Genomic DNA, 25,472 nt, shown 5'->3' on the forward strand with positions numbered 1-25,472 from the left:
ACAGAATAACCCAACTATGCCACAGGCGCTGCCAAAGGAGCTTCATCTCTTCTTTCACAGTCTCTGGGGGATTGTTTCTGAAGGCTGAATAATATTCTTCCACCACTCTGGGCAGAAGAAAAGAGAAACGTGGGTCATGATGCCTGACGGTCAGTACAGTGTGTGCTTCACTACACAATCACGCTTTGGTGTTGAACACTGCTGGCTCCGTGCGGACAATAGAAGTCTGCTTAGCCAGCAGCTGATGAGTCCAAAGACTCTAAAACTCATGCCTGAAATATTTCAGTGTTCATCCTCCAACATTCACATCTCAGGGATGCAGATGATTGTCAAGTTAAAGCAAATTAAACTGAGGCGGAGAGTAACTGTACATCCAGGAAATAAATAACAGTATACCACACAGTAAATATGTCAGCGACCAAAAAGATGAACAATAAGTGAAACAAAGAAAAAAAAACAATTAGGAAACAAATTCATAAAGGGCTTTTTATGAACACAAAATGCACAGTTTTTGCCTCTCTGCATACAAAACAGAAATTTAAACAGAAACATTTTCAACTGAATATCATAAAATCATGCTGGATGTTGTGTTTTGACCCTTTCCACTTGACTTTTGGAATGATTCACTTATGATTTTGGATTAAAAAGCATATTATCCAAATCACCACAGCAAGATCAACCTGGAGGATGAAGATTTTTTGAAAATCAATTTTGTATACAGTTATCAGGCTTTGCTAAAACAGTTAAAAAGGGTCCAAAAAGTCCACTACAAAGATCTTTTTGTTTGTTATCATTTATCATAAAAATACGAATAATAAAATAATAACTTAAGTTGATACTTTTTATTTAATAAAACAGTATTATTCAAAATTGAAACATTATTTAAATAGATTTGTTTACATATTCACTTTTCAAATATTGATTCATATTTGTGGATATTGTTATGAACAATCAAGTAGTTAAAATGCCCAGAGCTTTAGTGTAGAGGTTCATTTTATGGGCCTGTAAACTGCTAATCATCATTTCCAAATAATTTTCTAGTGATTTTCCTGGAAAGAACTACATAATTTAGCAAAATTGGAAGTAAAACAGAGATGATGTTCAATATTTACACTTCCAATTAATTTCAAGCATCATCACCTAACAATGAAGTCTTTTGGTCTGCTGAGCATGAAAAAATAAGTAAAATACGGCTTACAATACAACAAATATGGAGTGATACAGTTTTAAATTAACATACGTGATACAGGTTATGAATAAAATGTACTTTGTGTTGAATTACACTTTTCTTTTAAGGACATTTCTCAACCAACAACTCAACACAGCTAACTAAATAAAAACAAAAATGTCTATAATTGGTACCAAATTACACAAATCTTCCAAGGAAAATCTTCCAAAGAAATAATGAACCTGTAAAATAAAGTGTTACTCTCAGTGTTGGAAAAATATTCCACACACCAAAAACTGAAGCAAAATTGAAATTTATTACATGGAAGTGCAACAAATGCTAAAGCAGTTTGTTTTACAAACGTTAAATACTTTAGATAAATTGAATTCAAATGAAGTCTAAAATGACCACAGCAGTACATCAGGCCAGTTTCAGTGGTACTGCATTGTAATCAACTAAACATGTTCATGGGATCTCAGATATAAGCCAGTAGAACAAAGGACACACATCTGCACAGACTGCAGCCTTAATGGGACAGAAACAGCTTCCAAAACTCTTTGCGGATGACTAAGTGTTCTTCAAGAGCCAAACGCTCACTGCTAATGACTGAAGGAAACTAAGTTTTTAAGTCTGGGCTGCAGGCAGAGACATTATGTGGGGAGATCATATTGAGAAGTCTAAGAGGGGTTTTGTTATTTTCTGAAGAGGCATGCCGTTGTTTCTGGTAAAAGTATTCGGGATGCTGAATGTAATTATGCATCAAAGCTTGTTGACAGGCTGGTTTGAACTCTATGAAAGGGGAGGAAGTGATGACTTTCATGGTTTCCCACAAGCTCAAACCACTTGTAAAAATACTAAAGTACATTTTTTTCATAAACTGATGGAATAATAGGGACATACTGTACACTGATGTTTTGATTTTGAGTAAATCTTTTCTAATATTTGGACAAGCAAATACGGATGGTTTTTGATACATGATTAAATAAAAGAGTTCTTGGTATTGGACTCATAGCTTTAGACTCTTGTTGTACGTACAGTATGTTTCTTTAAAGGGTCAGTTTGCTCCAATCACAAAAATAAAACTGATATTCTTACTATTTGTTGTATTCAGTCATGCAAAGATACTTAGCACAGTTGACCCGAAAGGAATTTCACTTGTGGTGCTAAAATAATACTAATCACCATAAATGAACATATGATGTACTAAACAGAGACATGTCTTAAGAAACAATATCCTGATTACTCACAATGGGAGCCAATTTCTGTGTAAACAGTGGTGAAATGTTTGTTGAGAGGTCTGTGGATTATCAAGACTAAAGAGGACATTGTTTCTGGAAAGTTTTCCAAATGTCAATTTTTGATTATTTAAGCACCATGTGTGAAATTCCACCCACCCCCACTGTATTGTCTGTATTTGTGTGGTGGCAGCAGATCCAAAAATGCTTTTGTACTCAATGAAGAGCCGATTTGGGCTTGAAACATTGCACTCTTTCTAAAGGCGATAAAAAATATCCTTAAAAGTCCTTGAGATTCAGAAAGTATCTACAATTTTATTTTGATTCAGCGCCTGGATTTGAAAGATATGCGTATGTTCTGATTGATTACTGGAAGTTCTAAAAACTCCATGGAATAAAATCAAAAGTATGTGCACGGCTAGACACAACATGAGAACATGTTTTTAGTTTATTTTTTATTTGGAATGAATTGATCTGTTGATGATAATAATCTCATCCTGGCAGCACGCTTTCTTCTTTTTGCGTTCATATAAACAAAACTATGCTGCATAAAATATTGATATCTAATATTTTAATACAAACAAGATTTCTTGCTTGAGAATGTGTGTTCATAAATGACACCCTGTGTGATTGCGGAATTTGGCTGTTTGGAACAGGGAGAGCTGAGCTTCAGTGGCCGTTGACATCAACTTGGTTTCTATCATTTATGCTGAAAGCGCCATCTGTCATGCTCTGATTGTCCAATAATGCCACGTGGAAAGAATCTCTGTCTTGACAAGAGAAAGTGCCTTTTAGCCACTGACCTTTTAGTGCCTCTTGAGTGATTTTTAAAATCAAACAGAACATTTGTCTCAGAAAAGTTGAGTCATTTCCATTATAAATTCAATATGTGTCAAATGTGTCACTATAATCATGTACATTATTAATATGTAGATATCTGATTTTGTTTTGGGAGTTTTATGAAAAAGCACCTTGATCGACTGGCCTGTGCTCTAAGAAAGCCTATTTGATTATATTCTGTTCTGATTCATCCATCCTGCTAGTTCTGCTTTTTTTTTGTTGCCATGAATTGTTTCTCATGGAGGTGAGTGATTGTGTGCCTTAACAGCACAGGGAGTTGGAGAATGTTTGGGTTTGTATGTACAGTCCCGATGAACCTTCCAGGACCCCATGAAGGCATGAACAAAAGCAACCATCCGGAAACATAATAACACTATAGAATAAGGCACATCGAATAGATAGATCATCAATATTTACATAGGATATGGCTCCACACACACATGCACAAACAAACATCACAGTATTAAAAAAACACCAAAACATAACAGCCTACTTTTTTGTCTACCTTTTTTTTTCTTGTCTACCTTCCCACCTTGTGTTTATCCTCTCCTCCCCTCTCTGCTCTCTCCTCTGCTCCCTTTCATTTCCTCTTAGTTACACAGTCTGGCAGCCACGTCAGCTGATTCTGTAATGTGATATGATACAGTAGAATCGCATCAACGCTCTGTGACCACCCCGCAGCTCTCAAACACCCTTTAATAACCAGGAGACTCTGGGATTTAACAGAGTAATGTGTGACTTCATCTGTGATTATCATAATGTGGTATCTGGTGTTTGAGCCGATTGTTGCAAGAAAGGAGACTACCTTTTAATAATTGTGCATGAAAAGGCAGATTTTTTTCTGGATTGAGCTGGTACTTTTATACAAAGTGAAGGCAGTGCGCCTTAAGATCTTGGCTCCATTAGCTACTGTTGATGCATTTTACATACTATAAGTGCTGCATGGAAGAAACCTGCGCTACGTAATTGGTATTCTGCCACACAATGCCTTGTGAGTTCTGACGACTAGATACAGAAGCAAATCTTACATCTTCGCTAACCAGTCATTCAGAGTTTCTTCACCATTTTCTGTTGTTGTACTTACATCATCCATGTCCATACAAACTCACCAAAGTTGCTTTTTCAACTTTATAGCTGTAACCTCTGCTGTCTAGAAACCTATACAGTATTCAGTCCTCTCGGTCCTGCTGGTATTACAAGACATATCTGAAGTAAAGGTTTATAATGTTGGGTGACAGGTCCAGAGTGTGAAAGGTTCTAGAATGTTTGGTGGCAATTCAAGATTGTCAAAGAGTTCTAGAATGTTGGGAGTAGTCCCAGAGCGTCAGAGGGTTCTAGAATATTGGGAGCAATTCCAGAGCGTCAGACAGTTTTACAATGTTGCGTGGCAGTTCCAGAGAATCAGAGAGTTCTAGTATGTTGGCAGTAGTTCCAGAGTGTGAAAAAATTCCAGAAGGTTGCGTGGCAGTTCCAGAGTGTCAACTAGTGCTAGAATGTTAGGAGTAGTTCCAGAGTGTCAGACAGTTCTACAATGTTGGGCGTAGTTCCCGATTGTCAAGCAGTTCTAAAATATTGAGTGACAGTTTCAGAGCAACAGAGAGTTCTAGAATGTTGGGAGCAGTTCCAGAGCATCAGAGGGTTTTAGAATGTTGACAGTAATTCCAGAGCGTCAGACAGTTCTTGAATGCTGGGGGGCAGTTCCAGAGCATCAGAGAGTTCCAGAATTTAGAAAATTGTTATAGTGTAAAAGGTTCTAGAATGTTGGGTGGCAGTTCCATAAGAAAATGAAAGCTTTAAATAACCAGTGGTTCCAGTGTTACCCTTGATTCTGGAACCCATAACAGAAGCCTCTTATGTCACTGAAGCCGCCAGCAGGATGATGTCATGGCACTTTCCCAGAATGATGTGGCCAAAGTTCAGAGACAAAAGACGGCTTCATAAGGTCTGGTCTCGGAACACCAGGACCGCTCTAGAACCTGGTGCTGTGGCTGAAGCTGTCAGACATGATGATATTCTTGTAGAAGTTGTCGGAGCGTGTGGAGCAGTAACCTTTTACCTTGTCGATCATCTGACTGACGGGGAGGATGGAGGAGGAGGAAGAGGAGTTGGGCTCTACCTCTGAGGAAGTAGAGGACGAGGAGACGCACTTGGGGCTGGTCTGATTGGAATAACATTTATCTGCAATCAGAGAGACATAAGGATAACAATTTAGTATAGATATAATTATTCAACTGTTAAAAAGAAAAGGTGAAAATGGTCCTTTGATTTCATTAATGATGAGGTATAGTCAAGTAAAACTTATCACCATTTATTTCAAGTTTTTAAGTATTGTATATAATTATATATAAACTAAAGTGCTTGGTAATTTGAGTCAAATAGAGATGATGAATTCACTTTCACAGGATTTATTAAATACCTGATCAAAAACATACACATCACTACGATTTCCAAATGGAAGCTGCCACACATTCGCCATGTGAAAAAATACTTTAATGGGGTGTTGTAATGGGTTTTTGCTGACCATCCATACTAAGCCCTAGATTCTGTTTCCTTATTCATAGAAGTATTTATAGAAAAGTCAGAGTGCAGTGTTAACCTCTGGCTACAAGTAGAACAATTGGCTCTTTTGCCAGGCAATGTGGTTGTTGTCTAGTGTGTTTTTCCCCTTCTCTTCCAAATGGTTGGTTTGGCGTTCTTCCTTCCCAGAGTACTTGGAGCCAACCGATAATACAACCAGACGGAGAGAAGCCACACTGGTTCACGATGACCCAGTGTGTTTATCATTTATAAAAGCATATTTGGATTTCATTTTCCACTTGATCCAGATATTACTTTTCAGAATGTGCACATACCTGATTTAGACAGACAACTGTGAAGGGTGGTATGTTTGGATATTATTATGCTGTGGTGTTATTTGGACCTTGAAAGCTCTCATATATTGTTCTAGATTTAGGCGGAGATGTGTTTTGCTAGAACTTCACGGAGCAGGGTGGGAAGCATATGGAAAGATGGGTGGTGCACAATGTCTGAGATAGAAAGCTTCATGGTCAACTACGTCATTCTGTTGAGACCGCCAATGAAAATATGAAGAAGCAAAACAGATATGTTTTGAAAGAAATTATTTTACTCTTGTATAAACTATAATTGACTTTCTTTTCTGAAAGTATTCTGCGTATGATTTGTATAAGGCCATCTGGCATCGCTGATAGTGTATCATCAACACCAATTCAACATATAAGAGAGTTAATTGTCCATGAAACACTCCAGAAACCCTGAAATATTTTGGCGTGCAGCTGATCAAAAACAGGGATGGCTGTTTAATATTGATGTACTTAGGTTTTAATAACTTTGTCTCAAAAGTGTGGGAAAGAAGACAAGATTTATTTTTTAATTAGGGTTCGTTCTGATTATTCCACTACCATATACTAAATTATTCTATCAGTGATTTATGTATTTTGTTGTATACAATGATGCTTTAAAAATTCGATTGCGAAAGTTGTTGATCGTCTTTCTCTGGGTTTGGAAGCTTGTATGAATATGCGGTGTCTTGTAAACCAGTGCAGGTTGATCATAGTTACATATGACACACATAATAAAGATTGCATTCATTCATACATAGGGCAAACAAAATATTATTAATATCTTCAGGAAACTCGAAACAACTCAGTGAAAACGACAACAAGCACCACCGCTGAGAAGATGGTTAATATTAGCTCAAATGTCTATTAGCAACTTTTATCTGACAGTCAGCACATCGAAAGTCATGTTTCAAAGCAACACAAGGCAAGGCAAGCTTATTTATACAGCACATTTCAGCAACAAGCCAATTCAAAGTGCTTTACATAAAACATTAAAAACACTAATAAAGTGAAAAGGAAACACACCACAAAAAGACAAAAAACATTAAAGAGCCAAGAGAACAGAACACAAAGTAACAGTGCAGTGTAAAAAATTAATTATTCGGTTTAAAAAGGCTTTAAAAAGTTTGTTTAAGATATGTGGAGCAAAAAATTGATGTGTTTAGTTTTGACACTGGGACAGGTCTGGATGGTTCATAATGTAGCAGTAGATTAGAAATGAATTTTGGCTTTATAAATCAACAGTAGTATTTTTTATATCAATTGAGAGATTGAAGGCCAGTGCAAAGATCTGAAAATGGGAGTGATATGGTCTGTCTTAGTGAGGACTTGAATAGCAGCGGTCTGCATCAGCTGCAGCTGTTTGACTGATTTTTACAGTAGTTGAGTCTACTGCAGATAAATCCATTTTTCCCCCAAATCCTGCTGAGGACTAAGTCCTTGTAGTTGTCTTAATGTGGCTGTTGAAATTTAGGTCTGAGTTCATGACTACGCCAAGATTGCTGGCTTTACCAGACTTTCCCACTCAGTTTTCCAGTTGGTTCAGTAAAATTTTGTGGTTGACTGTGTCGAATGCAGTTCTTAAACACAGACAGTGGCAGAATTTCAATGTTAGTATTACTGGATCTAAGTGGATGTCATTAGGGATCTTAACAAAAGCAGTCCCGGTGCTGTGGTGTGGTCGAAATCTTGACTGGAAGACAACAAAACAGTTTTTTTAGTGCCAAGAAGCTGTTCAGATTTTTTTCAATGATTTTAATTAAAACAGGAGGTTTGATATGGGTCTGTCTAGATTGTTCTTTTTCAAGAGTGGATTGATGACAGCAGGTTTTAGGGCCTTTGGGTGGATACCTGGGAGTGAGACATATTGACAATTTATATATAACCCGAAGCCACATGCAACTTTTTGAAAAGCCTGTTGGCAGAATATCAAGGCAGCAGGAGGATTTCAGATGTTGTTTAATGTCCTCCAAAATTTATGGTTGACTACATAAAATTGTGATATGGTATGTGAACTGACTTACCATAACACATGGACAACACGTATCCTGTACCTGATATGAAGGCATTGACTATTTGTCTAATTTTCTGTATTTTGCCAGGGAAGAAGGAAGTAAATTCATTGCAGGCTTTGATGGATAGAAAATCAGACGCTGCTGACAAAGGAGGGTTTGCTAGCCTGTTGACAGCAGCAACTCTTTATAGATGCCATAATGAATCTGGATTTATTTTTGGCTATCAGCTTTTCAACACTCTTTTCTATTCTTTCCAGCATGGCATTTCTCCCTGGTGATCTTTTCATACCTGAGATCACTTTCAACTTAGCAGAAGGAATAAATCTTACACTGATGTTCTCAGTGATATACCGTTTTGTGATTACCTGCGTTTGAACATTTGCGTGCACAGAAATAGTACTCGCAAAGAAAACACAGGAATGAACAGGTAGAGCAACATAAGTCATCACAACCTTGGAAATGTTCAGACCCTTGGAGATGATTAAGTCATGAGCGTACCCCTTGTGTGTGGGCTTCGTGACATCCATAATTATCAAAAAACGCCACTGACCTGGGGTTTGTCAACATGAAGGTTAAAATAATCACCATTATCTACACAGTCAAAGTCAATATAAAATATAGAAAGCAGTTCAGCAAAGGCAACAAAAATGGTTGCAGTATTTAGGTGACCTGTAGATATTTTAGAAAAGAGAAGTGAAATTCAGAGCCACATAAAAATAATGTTCCACAGAAAATTTGCTTGCTTTGGAGTGAATCATTAAACACATCAGAAACCTCTCTTATGCCATCTAACTTCACTAAAAACAGAAGTTGGGAGGTGGTGACTCCATAAGAACAGCTGCACCGTTATCTTGGTCTGACCAAATTTCAGTAAAAAAATAAAGCAAGATTGTGCATGATAATAAAATCAGTTTTTAGTATTAGTGTGTAAAAGCATTATATGTCCAGGCTTTTGGGGATAGGCTGTGATTAAGTCACCATTCTTTTTGCATAACCTATGTAGGAAGAAACTGAGGGAGCTACAGGCACACTGGGCCCCAGCTTGTCAATGGAAGAGAGTCATGAGTACCATTAGCATTGCTGCATTTTGTAAACAGACAACAGCTGGACCTGGATGAAGGTGAAAGAGGTGGATCCCAACAGGTGAGGACTAAGGTGGCTCTCCTTCAAGGTTTCTGCTGTGCTGCTATGTCTTACTCTTATTTAAATTCCTCTCGTCTCTTGTATAGGGGATAGGGGTGAAGAATTTTACCCCCGATGTGTTAAGGAAAAGTCCATCTGCCTTTAAAAGATATTGATGATGATGATGCAATCCCAGAGGTTTCGAAAAGGTTAAACTCCTCAATAAAATGCACTGAACTGTACATACAGTTGAAAACCATATGTTCAGTGCTGAATCTATGAACTTCTTTTCTGACTGGTGGTAGACGGCCACTGATTGACACCAAGTGCTGACTGTTCAACATATCAATAAAGTCTTGTTTCAGCATGTCAGACTGTTGTTTTACAAGATCATTGGCCCCATGTGTACTATGATATTTTTCATAGTTGGGTGTGCAGCCATTATGGGGATTCTTTGTGCCAAGTCAGTGACCATATCCTTGGGAAAGGATATGGTGTTTTTACTGAACATGCTTTTTACATCTTTTATAGAAAGTCACCCACAATCAGAGCCTTAGGCCCAGTCATTATCTTTCTTAGCTTTTTGTTTTCTGATTTCCTCTCAGTCTTTACCCCGAGAGGTTATCCAGGTTATCAGACAGAGATCCAGGGTCCTGCAAAAACAAATCTGCTTTCCAGTTGCACACTTGGTTGTTAGAGAGGTTTTTTGCTAGTTCTGCCTTTCACAACTGTCCACGGCTGTGTCCTAAGAACAAGGGTTGAAGAGGCTCACTGCCTGGATGAGAATGCAGGTCAGTCGGTCACATTTCAATTACCAGGGTGCTGGGAAATGATTTACTCTTAGGCTTTGAACCAAGAGACTTTCAGGGAGGATCAGCACTTGTAGATTTACCTGATTTTTGCGATTATTATTATTATTATTGATTATTAGTGCGATAACAATACCTATCCCAAAATAGCACTTTTTCATTCAGTTAATAAAAAGTTGATCCGTGGATAATATGAAACTATAGATGTTTTTCTATCACCACACGATATAAACATCACACAACTTTTGAGAGTTATTTCTTTACAGGTTTTGCTGTGAAGTGCAATCATTTGTAAATGCTGATGTTTTTTGGACCAACACTAGCAGCCTCCAGGGTTTTACACCTTGGAACTTTCCTCCCAAATCGAGCCAAAGTAATGTAGCTAAACTTATACAATTTGGGGCCAAATCAAGCACATTCAATCTGTCTGTTGTCCCTCTGCAACCATGAAATGGTTAGCGTGTCATTGTAAAGCAGGCAATAATTCAGCAAACGCCTGAATCGTACTGTTCAGCCAAAATCTTCCTTGGCATGAATACGCAGCTCAATCAGTGCTCTTTGTAATTCCTGCTATCACAGCCTAATCAAACAATAGAGGAATTAAGTTGTCGTGTTGTCTTGGTCAACATGCTTTCATGCATCATTCCTCACATCTCGTCCAACTGGTGTCCCTGTATGACATGAAGCTACAGGGTCAAGAGACTGTTGCCTGCTGGCACACGCCACAGTCACGACTTCGCCAATTCACACATCCTGGAGTTCCACTGTGTCAGCACTGATTATGCCCTAGGCTCACCCTGTCCAGTAAATCTGACTTTTGAAATGCCCTATGACTGGGATGTTTGTCCTGCATCCAAACTAAAAAAAGAGGCGTTGTTTTGCCATATCATCCTAAAATACACACAAGAGTGCACTTTAGCACAGTGATTGAAACTTGAAGGTCCTAGCAGCGGGGTGATGGAGGGGGTTAGGGTTTAAGTTGTGTCAAAATGAAGACTATTAGTTCAACCTCTGGTCATAAAATACATCCGTTGGAATGGAGTGATTCTCTAACCTCAAACATCTGGAAACTATAGAATGAAAAGCTAAAGCTGGCAAAGAGGTTCAGAGAGACTCTACAGATCGAAGAGGAGAGGAGAGGAAGACTCCAGCAGCCGCTACAAGACACATACAGATTCTGATTGTTTCCATTGTAAGTTCTGATCCAATGATATGTCTGGAACCGACTGCACATACTTTTACAAATCCCTGTTAAGAATCTTTCTTTGGAGCAATAAAACACACAGAATGGGGAAAAGCCACATATATAAACCCAACAGATTTTATTCGTTACAACTGGTCAGTTTATATAAGGACCATTACGTTGGATGTGGACACAAACTCTGCAGACTACAATGGAAAGAGAGGGCTGTTGGTAATCTTCTCCTCTACATTTACAAGCTTTAAATGTCATAACTACGTGAATCTATAAACACCACATTGACCTTAAACCTGTCTATCTGGCAACGTTTCTTTTATACATACATAATACATATAAGACAAAAAAAGTAGCTTCTCCATCTTGAGGCTGAAGTGCCACTGACTGCTGGTAGATGCTCCAACTGACTCCCATTCAAAAAGCCTCAACTTTTCTCTAGAAATAGTAAGTCAGTCATTTTTTCAGTTATTATGGTCAAAGTCTTTAAATTCTTGCTCTGTTAACACGATTTGAAAACGTACTGCACTCACTGGCTCTGAGCACTGAATTGGACTTTTGGACCTTCTGTGTCTCTTTTGTTCTTTGTTTCCACTTCAGGAATTACATTAACAAGACCCTCAAAGGATGCTCACATGCAATATTTAGGTAGGTTTAAAGGATTTTCTATAATTCTCTTCTCGTCAACAAATCCCATGTTTGTATCCAAATCAACAATGAATTGATCTACTGACGAATATTGTGTGATATCTTATTCCTCTATGCTGTAGACCTCTGGATGCAGTTCTGTTTACAGCTTCACTAGCTTGGTGTGCTGCATATCAAAACCTCTTCTCTTTGTACATTTCACAAATAACTTAAGTGCAAAGACACCAAGGCTTTGTACTAAAGTTTTAAACATTTTCATCAACATTTTAAAAGGCAAATGTTAATGAAAATATCAATTAAAAGCCATTTAAAAATATATATAAGCTGTATTATATGTTACTTTCAATGTTGTTAAATATCTCCTACTGTACCTGTTTAAACATGACTAACTGTGAAAAGCCAGAAAAACTGGAAACTAAAATCTAGATTGTTTTTACAGTGTTAGGTCATGATTTGTTTATGTTTGTACATTGTTGGACTTTGCCAAAAACTGCTTGATGTCAATGTGATCGTGTTTGGCAGCAGCAGCGACACACTAGAATTTATTCTCTGCCAAGAAAAAGTTTTTTATCTCTTTTTAATATCCACAGTACATTCAGAACCATGAGAATATGAGATGATGTTACTGTAGAGACAAAAAGGAGAAAAGAAGATGAATTATATAACCGTAAAGTTTAGGTTGAAATATTTATATATTTCTTTTTTTCATTTTATTTGAATGTTTTGCTTTAGAGATCACATTTCAGCTGGTTCGGGCATTGACCTTTGTGCTTCTTATTCTATAACAGGTTAAAATATTGTAAGGTATTGTGATGGCATTACTGTTCCCTTATAGTCACATATATGACTTACTATGTGGAAGTGTATGCGGAGGCAAAAAAGTCGCATTTCTACTCTCTTTCCATTCCACTACATTGTAGAGGGGAATATTGCACTTTCTACTTCACTACATTTATTTGACAGCTGTAGTTACTTAGTTAGTTTCAGATAAAGATTTGATTTGACACAATGGATAATATAACAAGATTTTAAAATATAACACATTAAAAAAGATGAAATCAGTGGTTTCCATAACACATATATAAAAATGTCTGACCGAAGAGGAACATTTGGGTCGGTATGTTTGGGTACAGGATATTGTAAATAGGATGTATATTGTAAAAAGTGACTTCCAACTTTTTAAAACATCTGTGAAAGTTTGTTAAACTAAAGAACCACAACATCCGTCTCTGTAAAAGGTTTGTTAAAAAACTCTCTGAAAAGCCAAAAGGTTAAAAATACTATACTGAAGATGAGAGATGTGTTCTTGTCCATAGATTTATAGAATTTAAAGAAAACACATTAACAAGGCTGACAAACTATAATGGATCTGCAAGTTCTCAACATCCTGGACACAGATAAAAAACATCCTGTCATACGATGCCGCCAACAAAATGACAAAGACATCAGTTGGGAAGGTGCTTCCGTCATGCCTGGAAACAAATCAGGTGTTACAACCAAAATTGTTTCCCATAATGCTCATCTGTGGTTTTTATAAGTTTTACAATCTGGATCCTGTTTGCGCTCATAACCGCCACGAGTGTTGTCAAGAAGTCACGCTGTAAAGTCTGAACACAGTTGAGGCCAATCTGTCAGAAAGTGGTCATCTATGATAAAGTTTTATTTCCACTGGAGGATGGGGGATGGACATCACCCCCCCCCCCCTTCCTTCATGAACGTCCCACCTCCCCAGCCAAATCATGTCTCATTTTACAAGCTAACGTTAGGTTGGCAGGCAGGCAAAGTTAGATTATGTTGACCAACGTTGCCTAACAAATAGAAACCGATGGTACTGATACTTCTTTTGAATAAACTTCACCAAGTCTCTGTCCCCTTAGTGGTTGTTCTAGGCTAACTAGTTGTAAATATAAAACCTGCCCTATCCTCTGTCCTGAAGTTGTTGCTGAAGCTGTATCCTGTAGACAATACTCAGGGCTAAAAACACCCTCCTCTACTTCGAAACTGGTAGAGTTTCGCAGTAGTCAGCGCTTTTTTGTAAAGCTGGAAATAAGACGTTGAGCTGATTTTAACATTAGTCCTTTATAATGCATTTATGTTTCTTATGTTGAACACTACTTGTTACCGAAAACATGACAACTAAATTATATTTTGTTACTTGCCAGATATATTTTTTTACCTGTATTTAAATAAAGAAAATGACATGTCTATGCTCTGAGAACAATCGTATCATTGTGTAGATCCACATGTTAGATGTTAGAGTTATCTGAGACACTGGGTAATAAATCAGTAATAATGTGAGGAATGACTGAGAGGATAAGCCAGAGTCTGTATTTTGGGTGCTTTGGTAAGTCTTGCCAATTTTGGAAAAAGAGATACAGAGAAGAATTCCAGATACTGAACAAGACGCTGCAGCCTTCAAACTAAAGTGCTGCATCAGCTAAACTTCACAGGGCAGTAGAATTGTTTTCAACATGCAAAAGATGAACTATAAGAGCTCTGATTCTTCGTCCAAGTTGACAACAAATTTAAAATAAGTACAGGGTGACCATGAGGACGCAAGAATTTACAACTCCCATCTGTTTTATGATGATTGCCAGCTAAATTATACAGTTTTACCGCAGAAAAGTCAGTTAAATAGGGGCAGTAGCTTTATGGTTATGAGATAAAGTTATAGCAGAGATGTTTGGATTTGAGTGACAGCTTGCAGTGCAGAAAGATCTATTATTCATCTAATTTCCTGTAAATGAACCTAAAACAAAAGCTTGTCACAGGAGTACCTAAAGGTAATTGAAAGCTGTTCTTAAACCATCTGGAGGACATGCGTAGTGTTGTTGTTGTTGTTGAAAAGGTTACGCTAAAGTCTTTTCCCTAATGGTACAAAATCATTGTAAGTGCTACTGACATTAAGTATGTTGACTTATCAGCTGGAAAATACAACCACAGCATTTAGTCTTATCTAGTCCAAGTTCAAATTTGATCACCACATCCTGCAATCTGCTGTAGGGTCACCTTCACTTCACCAGCACTTTTTGTGGCACATACAGTAAACCGGCGTAACCTTCCACCTTGGTCAGTTTTGGGACTCTGAACTTTTCCTGCTCCTCTTCGGGAATCCCCCCTCCATTCCCACTTTCCGCTGCTGACTCAAGTGTCAAGTACCAATAATATGTTCTTTAGTTGTAGCAGTTAAGAGCAGCACATCCTCATTATTAAACCACTATATTAGGTCTAAAATTCATCCAGCAAAAAGCAGCCTATAGTATAGTTTATGCCATCTAACTGCCGAGGTAGGAATGACAAAATGATCTCCATAATGACCCTCAAAACCATCATATCATGCTTTCCAAAATCATTACAAATCACTTATTTAATATATTATTGTGTTAAAAAACCCACTATGGTTAAAGGTCTGGTTTGGTTTTAGGCACAAAAACCAGTTAGTAAGGGAAAGATCATGTTTGGACTAAAATTATGTGGAAAAGTGGTTTATATTTCTTTTATTTTTTATATCACCATGGCAACAGTAAACACCACAATGCTGCAACTACAAACTACAATGATTTGAATGATTAGAGTGTATGATCTGTGTATTTACTTGTACACTGAGAATAAATAAGGAGTGTTTTTGGGGGACGAAATAGGACTGTATTGGATTTCTATCACTTAGAATAAGAGTTATATGAAGCTTATTAAAATCCACTAATTTGCTTTTGGTCTTGATGAAATTTTTTGATAATAATAATAAAGTTAAATGCTTTTGCCTGCATTGAACAGCCTACCCTGAATCATCAGCTGTAAAAACAACTCTGAAAGTCAATACTAAAGTGTAAATGTGTGTACGTGATTATATCTGAAGTTCAAATCCCACAAAATATGTTTATTTGGTCATGCAGAAAGTGTGTATAATCACCCAGTTAGAGAAAAATGTCCTGCTGGGATTGTGTGGTTGCGTGTGAAATGAAATATGGAAACAGACAAGTGTATTGATTCCTGTGGGTGCAGAACACACGCTATACTGGCATGTATGTGGTCTAAAGACTGGAGCACACACACATCTACACGTCAAGATTTACAGCGACATTAAGCATCACTGATGAGCAAATTCCCCAACGCCTCTGCAATGAAAGGAATTTGATGACTGAGTTGATGATATGCTAAAAAGCACATGGTTTCCCTCAAGAGGTTACATTTGCCCCGCAGCTACTGCATCATGGGAATGTTAAATCAAGCTGAGTGTGATTATGAAAGACACTGAAAGATGCATTTTTTTTTTTTTTAAACAAATAAAGCAACTATGTTATATTTTCAGGCAGGCTACAGAGTTAAATACACAAGCAAACACAGAACAAAGTAAAGAAGTTTTTGTTATGTGTACCCAAATGCAGGAGACTGCAGGCTGAGCAAGGATAAAACAACTTCTTAATTAAAGACGTGTGCAGGCAACAAAACTAAAGCTGGCAGGTCAAAGCAAAACTGAAACACAATACAACACAATCAGAGCAGAAAGAATCTAACAAAACTGCACTGAAAATCAACATTTAAATACAAATTGAACTAATGAAACAACAAGGAACAGGTGACAAGATGCAAGAGCAGGGAGGAGGGCACTGCTAACGAGACTGAACGGAGAACAGGTGTGAAGGGGGAAAAGCAGGCTGAGGAGGAAACGCAATGAATACAGTCTAACTAATGAAGGCATCTTAAATGATATCATGCCAGAAGTCTTTACAGATACAACTAAAAACTGCTTTCTCTCCACTGAGTCCAGTTAAAAACTAAAAGGGGAGAAAAGTCTGAGAAGCTCTGGAGCCTCTGGAGGGCTGGTGGAGAACGGCAGCGAGGGACACGGAGAGTCAGACTGCGAACAGAACCGTAACATTTTTGCCAGTGTCTGTAAACGGGCACTGAAGTGTTAAATGTTTTGAGCGTGATCAGTTCACAGCCCATCTCATGTCAGCGTTAACATCTTTATTATTTAACCGAGACCACAAGCTGTTCTTTAACCAAGTGTTTTTTTTTTTTTTTTGTTGATGCTTAAACCGCAGATATTGAATCCAGAAGAAAAATGTTGGCAGTGAAAAGTTTGCAGATATTAACGCCATGAAGGAGAGAAAATAAATGATAGATGCCTTTTTGGTTTTCCTTAAAATGGTGAAAGAAGAACCCAGCCTCCTTAAATCTGCACTCATCGATATCATTTTTAAAATAAAATCAATGCATCAAATAATTATGTGTAACAAGAAAGGTGTCACTTAGTATGACAAAAGATCTTTCTAGCTCTCTGTATCAACTTTAAAAGTATATATATTATATGTCATCATACTATATATTATTTATTTTTTAGGGCTGCAATGAAATGCCCAAAAATATCAGCTATGTAGGTTTAAATAGAAGTAGCACAGGTTAAAAAGAACCAACCTAATTAAAGGAGACGTTTTTTATATTGTTCTTCTTGTCAACATCTCATGTTGGGATCATATAACAAGTATTATGTGTGTATCCAAAGCATGATATATCTGATTCATATGTGCCGGAGACACCTCTAGTCCAAAAATGATTTAAAACATATCAGTAAGTCACACCTCTGCACTGGGTGACACATCACTTCATTATAAAGAGATTGACATCACCAGGGTCGCTGTAAGGGGATGAATAGTTAGGATGCTTGTAAGGGCCGTGACTGACAGGGCCACTAAAAAATATATATTAGAACATTCATTATTATTTTTGTTTAAGTTAACTTATAATCTTTAATAAACATTAATACAATGTTTTATTTACAATGCACTTATTAAATCAGGGATGTCAAACATGAGGCCTGTGGGCCAGAACCGGCCCGCCCAGGAGTCCAATCTGGCCCACTTTCCTTCCTGTCTTCTTTTCCTTCCATCTTTCCATCCACTCTTACTTCCTTCCATCTGTCCTTTCTTTCTTTCTTTCTTTCTTTCTTTCTTTCGTTCTTTCTTTCATCTTTCCTTTCTTTCTTCTCTTCCTTCCATCTGTCTTTCACTCCTTCCTTCCTTCCATCTTTCCTTTCTTTCTGCCTGTCTTCTCTTCCGTCCGTCTGTCCTTCCTTCCTTCCATCTGTCCTTTCTTTCTTTCTTCCTTCCTTCCTTCCTTCCATCTGTCTTTTATTCCTTCACTCCTTCATTCCATTCGTTTGTGGCCCTTGAATGAAGATGAGTTTGACACCCCTGCATTAAACTAACACATTATTTTTCTTGTCTATGGTAAGAATTAACCATCCACATCCTCTGTATCGGCCATACACCCCCCCTCTATTTACATGAAATGGTTCAGTCCTGCCTCCTACTCTCACAGCTCCATGTCAGTACATTGTGTACAGTTAGTATTGGACTACAGGGGAGCTGATAGCCTTCGCAGGTAGAGGTGTGGTGACAGCTATTGTGCCTGGTTGGTATGACCTGTGTGTGGTGTTGGGCCCCAAATTCCCTGAGCATCACTGTTTAGCTTGTTGTGTTAATGAGCCCACTCTGGCTCCAGAAGCTACATACAAAAACTAGAGTAACAGGATTCCAATGTCAGCTTCTCAACTACATCCGTACATGTTGGAGCTGAAATACGATACAAAATGTGGAAAAAACCAAACAACAGAACACACGTCTATTTTGGGTCATGTGCTAACAATCTGATGTCATCACTGGGAGGAAAATTTGTTTACTCAACACCTTCAGCTGGAAGGATGGGAAAAAAAGTATCACGCACAGTGTGAATGGAGCCTGTTTGAAATGAAAACGCTTCCTATTCAGGAGTACGAGACGTTTTCATCACAGCTTTGAGGCAAATCTCTAAACTCCCAATCAGAAAACAAAAAAATCTCTCCTCACCTTTCTTTATCAGCTGGTAATAATATCACTCCTGTCTGAAACACCTGTCTGTCTGTTAGCTTGTTAATGAGAGTTTTGTTTCTAACTCTGGTGAACAAATTACCCCAAATTATATCCTAGATTATGATTATTTTGTGTGTGTGTGTGTGTGTGTGTGTGTGTGTGTGTGTGTGTGTGTTTGTGTGTGTGTGTGTGTGTGTGTGTGTGTGTGTGTGTGTTTGTGTGTGTGTGTTTGACGGGGAAGTCCAACATTCACGATTGCCAAGACAGCTGGTGAGCAGAAGACAGAAGATGAACTAAATCCTTTGCAGCTGTGTGAGTTGGATGATAGTTCAGCTCTGGCAGAAATAAAACAAACTCACTTCTTCCACTTCTATAACTGGCTGATAAAAGAAAAAAAGATCAAGGTTTGGATTCCTAAATGCCTTAAAAAAAAACCTCTCCGTTGTCAAATTTGTCATTGACAAATCACTGTTCTTAAGGATTAAGTGTTTTTCTAAATTCTTTCTCTCATATGGAAACCTTTTCAGAAAATGAGATTAAGATGAATTTTTCACCTAAAACCAAAGAGAGAGAGATATTACTTCATTCCTGCACTGTTAAAGTCCAAGTGAAATTACAATTAGTCATTCATTTTGGCTATCAAAAATCATGTCAAGGATTTAAAAAAAAAAATGTATTGTTAATATTTAATTATTAAAAGGAAGACATTGGTAATAACACACAATTCATTAATAGTTAAGATGTTGTAATCCATAAATCATCATCATGTATGTGATTCAATTATTAATATATTAAAATCAATAACTTATGACACCAATTAACTTCCTCCATTAGATTTGGCTGTGATATAATAGAACAGTGTGTGTTGCAGAGTGAGACCACACCAGCGTCTGCATTTAAACTCTTCAATGTGCTGCAGCTGTGTGCGCTCTGCAGCTCAGATGAGTGTGTGTGTGTGTTGATAGAAAAGACAGATCTGTATTTATATGGAAATATGACCATATTGGATGTTTCTGCACCTCAAAATTTAGTCCATATTCGATGTTTCTGCGCCTCAAAATCCAATGCCGAAGTACAGTTGGAAGTAATGTGTCCTTTATGTAGAAAGTTGGAAAGTAAGGGTGTGTATGTGTGTGCAGGACAAAGAAAGGAGTTTCTTTTTCTTCGCTTGTCAGACCTGCAGTTAATGTTAGCCTTTAATCTTTACTTAATCTTAACCAAACTATAGTACTTCACATCTAAAGATCTCCAAATTCTACTCAGTCTAATCAGGCCGGGTTAAGGTTTAGTTTTACTGCGGCGAGTCTGCATGTCAATATATTCAACACCCGAGTGGATTCAGATAGCCTGAGTGTATGTTGTGTCAGCTCTGATCATGTTATACATTATAAACACTGCAGGATAACTGTGTGTTTTGAGGTGAGAAGAGAATGTAAACTGTAGACTCAAAAGAAAAAAGGAGTCAAAACCAACTGGAAAATCAGCTGTTTGCTCCTGTTTTATGCGAATAGTCGACAAAGATGAAGAAAAGTTCTGAGCTTATTTTAGGAAAAAAAGTAGATTTATGCTGTGAAATTAATTTCAATTCACAGACATTAAACAGGTCCGTACCTTGCTATTTATCTATTTACCGCTCAGTTGGCTACAGAAGCTTTTATTGTCAGTTCAAAAGGTGAACATAGAGCTTTCAGTCATATAGCACCAGACATAAATTTGGACACACCAAAGTGTTTTTATTTCACTTTTTGATTTATAAACACCGAGTTCAAGTATGTCTTCCTTGCGTCTGCTTCGGATCCACAATTGTTTTGTGTCTCTGGTTGCTGTCTGTGTTTCCATCCACCTGTTACTATGCACACTTTCAATTTCAGAGTTTAAGCAGCAGCAATAAAATGCTGTTATTAGTTGGTGGATATTAAAATACTCACAGAGCACTATAGGAGGGTCTACACTGCAGTGCAACCATTTGGTCTTTAGTTTTATATTAAATGTGCAATACTAGAGCAATATTATCTTATTGGTCTTATATTAGTTTATTGTATGTTTGCTTTCAATGTATAATTGCTTACCTAAGGGGACACTATACACATACTATTAAGATAAGTATAATTCATGTATTGAGTGTGGTTGAAAATTAAATATTGGCCAAAAAAAATTATGGTCGTCTAAGGTATAAAAATAGCTGTGTGAATAAAAAGCAAATGAAAGCAGACTTGGTGAATGAATAATGACGTGCATGAAACATTTGACCATCAGATGTGTGAGGAGCGATGAGGAGACTGTGACCTGTTCCTCAAATTAACACATGAAACAAACAGAAATGTCATATTTCCGTCATGTTTTCCATCATCTGACCTTTGACTGCCGCTCTTTTAATGACATCATCTCTTCTATGATAGTTTAATGACACTGACTGGAGCTATTTATCTCCTAATATGCACAAAATAGGAAATTTTCTTGTCAAATTTGTGGAAATTGAGTTCATATTTGCACTATATTTTGGTGGAAACTTGACTACAGTGGCCATCTGCTTATAATAGAAGAATGACGTTTCTGATTTACGCAAATAAGGCTTAAAATTAAACAATTTGACTGGCTGCATGAAAACAAGTACATTTTAATTTCTCCCTTTTGGTTTCTCATTTTTCCTCAAACTAGAAGACAGGACGTTGTTTACAGAGCAGAAAATACCTTTTAAATTTCTTTTTAATGTCATAAAAAAAGCTGAAAAATTGACGTAAACTAAGTTTTGAGTTTGCTTGTAATGTATTGTAACTTGACATATCTGCAAGAGATTTAAAAGTTTCTGATTTATGAAAAACTAAAGAGGAAATAAAAACACTATTAGGCACTAAAGCTCTACGAATACAAGCCAAAAAACATTGCTATTTTTGGTAAACACCCATGCATCCTAAAACTTTATACTCTGTCGACCCTTTGCCTGCTGGGGGTTTATCACTTCCCAGCATGGATCAATGTCAATTCTGTTATGGCTCCATGACACATAAAACAAACTTGCTGGAGCTTTTTTTTATTAAAAATAATGTTTTGTATCTTGTTTTTCAGAGTAATTTAGAAAGTTGTCTCATGGGGACTTAATTATCTAAACGCTTGACTTCATGTTCATCTCCTGCCAACATCTTCCTCCACATTTGTTGTTAATTTATACGAGCAAACCCAAAATTATGACATCAGTAACCGAGTCGTGTGCACACCACACCGTTAGCCTGATGTTACTCTTCTTTGATTAACTATCCAAACAGATTGCAGTTAAACGTGGCAGATGTTATTAGCTTGGAAGCATTCTGTCGGGGCGTGCTTGTTTCTGCACCCTGGGTCTCTCTGGGTGGGTGGAGTTGTAGTTTTTAGTCATGTGTTAAATTGGTGAAAAGTGAGCTCCTCCCCACTCAGTGTTTCTCAGGCTGGGAACAAGATGGGTGGCATGTGACATCACAGTGACCAGCCAATCACAACACACGGTGGTTGCTGTCCCAAAATGTCTGCTAGCAAAGATCCTCTCGACCAATTAAAATTAGATTTTTTTCTTTCGTCTTTTTATTGAATTTTCAGATTCACTTTGAGCACAATCATTTTGGGAAACGCAGTGGGTCATACGGTGCTAGAAGCGGGGAGCTTTAGCTTTACCTTCGTTGGTCCTCCACTCTCGCTATTCGTTGATAGAGCTTTCTACACATCAAACACAGAGGTAGATACAAGAACATGTGAAACGGCCATAGAAACAATGAGAAACCTGAAATCATTTTTAACAGGAAGCATGTTCAGAGCGAAACTGATTTGTGGGCTGCAACAATTACCCAATAAATCAATTAGTCTATTGGCAGAAAATTGATTGACAAGCAGAAATCCCACAAATCAGTTGTTAAATGTGATAATTTGTCTGTTTTACATCATTGTAAATGAATATCTTTGGCTTTTGGAGTGTTGGTCAAGCAAAGTAAGACATTTGAGAACATTTCTCACATTTTTCTCTCATTTTCATACACCTTATATTGTGTGTGTGTGAGCGTGTGTGTCACCTGTGTTACTGTGTCGTTTGGTGAAGGGATTGAGTGTAGCTTTGGCCTTGGAGGTCCAGTTGGCGGTGCTGGAGCCGAACGAGCTGGACGACAGAGACTTGCCCAGGTTGTCTGAGCTCACCTTCTTGGTGTTGTTGGTGGCAGTCTTACTCCAGTCTGCAGAACAAACGAGCAAAATAACTGATCAATATTAACCTGATCTGATTAAAACAGGCCACCCAGGCTACATCTAGAAAATCTAATTTGTGCATATTAATTATTTTTAAACGTCTTCCAGTGTGTCAGTGTCTGCGTTTGATTGACAGCAGCTAGCAGGCTACCAGTTTTAGTTAACAAACTGCTGTAGCTACAAGTAAATGAGAAACAGTGAGTCCCTAACGTTTTAGGGATTTTGAATAGCAACGACCAAACCAGCATTGAATGAGTCCAAAGTGACATTTCCAGTTATGTTTTCAGCCTGTTTAATGTGTTGAAGCTTAACAGCTACTTAGCGATCAAGCCTGCTAACTGACATTAGCAGAGTACCCGATGAATGTTTGTTTGGTGGCTCGTTCAACGCGCTAAAGTACAGGACAAGATGTGAGGAAAGTTATTGTTGTTTGTTGTTCAGAGTCTGTGGCTCTTTTGTTGAGTATCAACTACTTTCACTCTTTCTAGCTGATATAAGCTGCAGTATTATCTCTATAGGCACAGATTGGAACTGCCAATTTATCATGTTTGGAAAGTTAGTTTTAATGATTCATATTTTTGAAAGAACAAGGAGGTTTTGTGATATAACAAGATAAAGTGGTGTGGTGTTATTGCAAGAACATTTTCTTCTAAAAACTGAATAATTTGGTAACTGGAAAAATGTAAAAATATCAGAATAACATGAAATATTTCTCAACATAACCAAAAAAAAGAGTAAATATTCTTTATAACATGTTGCCGTAGACTTCAATTAAATACCTCAACTTCACCTAAACTTGGATACTTTTATGTTCGCTCTTCTTCCCTTCCTTCCTCTCTTCTTCCCTTCCTTCCTCCTTCCTTCCTTTTTTTCACCTCTCTGCCTCCCCTTCCATCTTACATTCCCTCCAAAATCACTCCCTACCTTGATCCAGGTTTCAACGGGAGTTCAAGTTTCCCGTGGCTTAAATACCGTTTCAGGAGCTTTTCCAATTAAATAGTGAATGAAGACTTAAAGTTTTTGGAATTTTTTGGTATGAAAGTCAAAAGTATAAAAGTATAAAAGGTCGTCTTGTAAATGAACTGGCACCAGCCCTCGAAGAGCAGCCGCAGGACTTCCTGATCTTTCGGAGACATCTCTGAATTTATCTTGTTTTATTAGCTGCAAAGCCCAGGTGACTTAGGTTTTATATTTTAATAAAGTTCCTTTTCTCTTTTTTCTGCCGTTGTGGGAACTTGGCAGGAGTCCAGCAAACAGATTTGACTGGACTCCTGTGGAGAGACATGAATCAGCTTCATTGTTCTGCGAGTAACAATCCAAGAAAACAAAGAGACAGAGACAAACAGATACCTGAGTTATCTGACAGCCTGAAGCGTCCGCAGCAGAGGTATCTCCTCCACTGTTTCTGGACGTTTTCTTTCAAGGCGCAGTGGAAGATAAATATGAAGAGACCTGCAGAAAGAAAACAGCAGGATAAAAGCATGTGTTAGGTGTGGTTCTAATTGTTTTTTTTAGCCCCTGAAGTCTAGTAAAAGTATACTTTTTAGCCAAGATTAAAAAGCTCTGATAATGAGTATGGCACAGTCTTTTACTTTTTAGGTACTCTAAATTATTATGTTGGCTTTATTTGACAGTTTCCTTGTAATGAGTCCCAAATGGAGGTCGAAATAAATGACTTTCTACTGAGCCAAAATAACTTTGCCAGAATAACACACTGGGCCTGATGCAAGAATGATTTTCTTATTAGAAATATATCCGACAAATCTCTTACAATTAGATATGCCTCAATCACAAACTAGAGACAGACATTTTAACATCGATATAATTGTGCTGGAGTTGGCTCCAGTGGTGGAATGGAAAAAGTAAATTCACTCAAGTATTGTATTTGAGTAAATTTACTTTTAACATGTACAAATGGATAAAAAAAATACATTATATAAAGCAGAGTTGCATTCAAAATAAGACAAATTCCTCAGCAAACAGCAAAATTGTGGGTAGATGCATGCAGCTCATGAATCTGTGGATCTGTGTTGTGTTGAGCACGTCGTTCACATCCTCCGCTCTGACTGGACAGATGTTTTCTAAAGTGTAGCCGCCGCACTAATGAACCAACAATGTCTGTGATTTGTTTCCACATGTTGTCGTTCTCCTTTTAACAGTCCCACTGGGTCGTTAAAGACGCGTTATAGAGAAACCGGACTCTGCAACAATCAGCTTTAGTGGAGTAGAGTAATAAACAACTCTGAGCTTCTGTTTCAGCACCAATCCAAACGAGCGTGACTGACTCTCGCTGATTGTCACTCGCACAGTGTGAGTGGCGCTGGGCTGCAAAGCCATGTCTCAATCACAATGATCAGCAGCTGTGCACAGTTTTAAGCCCATATGAACGTCCCATAACTTGACTGCGAACTACATTTTTAATTTCCAGATATGAGTTGTGATTTGCCTAAACTCCTGTATTTATTGTGCCCTCTTCTCCGTGCTTTGCTACATATGAAAAGTGTGTTGCACTTAAATAATCTCAA

General features: G+C 37.7%; 1 protein-coding gene across 1 annotated transcript in view; it reads right to left on the reverse strand.

Moving 5' to 3' along the window:
• Nucleotides 1-5,186: 5,186 nt before the first annotated feature.
• The window catches only part of adgrg6 (adhesion G protein-coupled receptor G6), a 110,803-nt gene continuing 90,517 nt past the window's right edge, over nucleotides 5,187-25,472 (reverse strand). Inside the window, exons 26-28 of the mRNA XM_062437288.1 lie at nucleotides 24,298-24,399; nucleotides 22,779-22,934; nucleotides 5,187-5,421 (exon numbers count right to left, since the gene is read on the reverse strand). Coding sequence (XP_062293272.1) covers nucleotides 5,213-5,421; nucleotides 22,779-22,934; nucleotides 24,298-24,399 — 467 coding nt within the window. The 3' untranslated portion in view covers nucleotides 5,187-5,212. The remainder of the gene's footprint in view (nucleotides 5,422-22,778; nucleotides 22,935-24,297; nucleotides 24,400-25,472) is intronic.

This window comes from Scomber scombrus, chromosome 17 (genome assembly GCF_963691925.1).
Source record: "Scomber scombrus chromosome 17, fScoSco1.1, whole genome shotgun sequence".
Taxonomy (NCBI): Eukaryota; Metazoa; Chordata; class Actinopteri; order Scombriformes; family Scombridae; genus Scomber; species Scomber scombrus.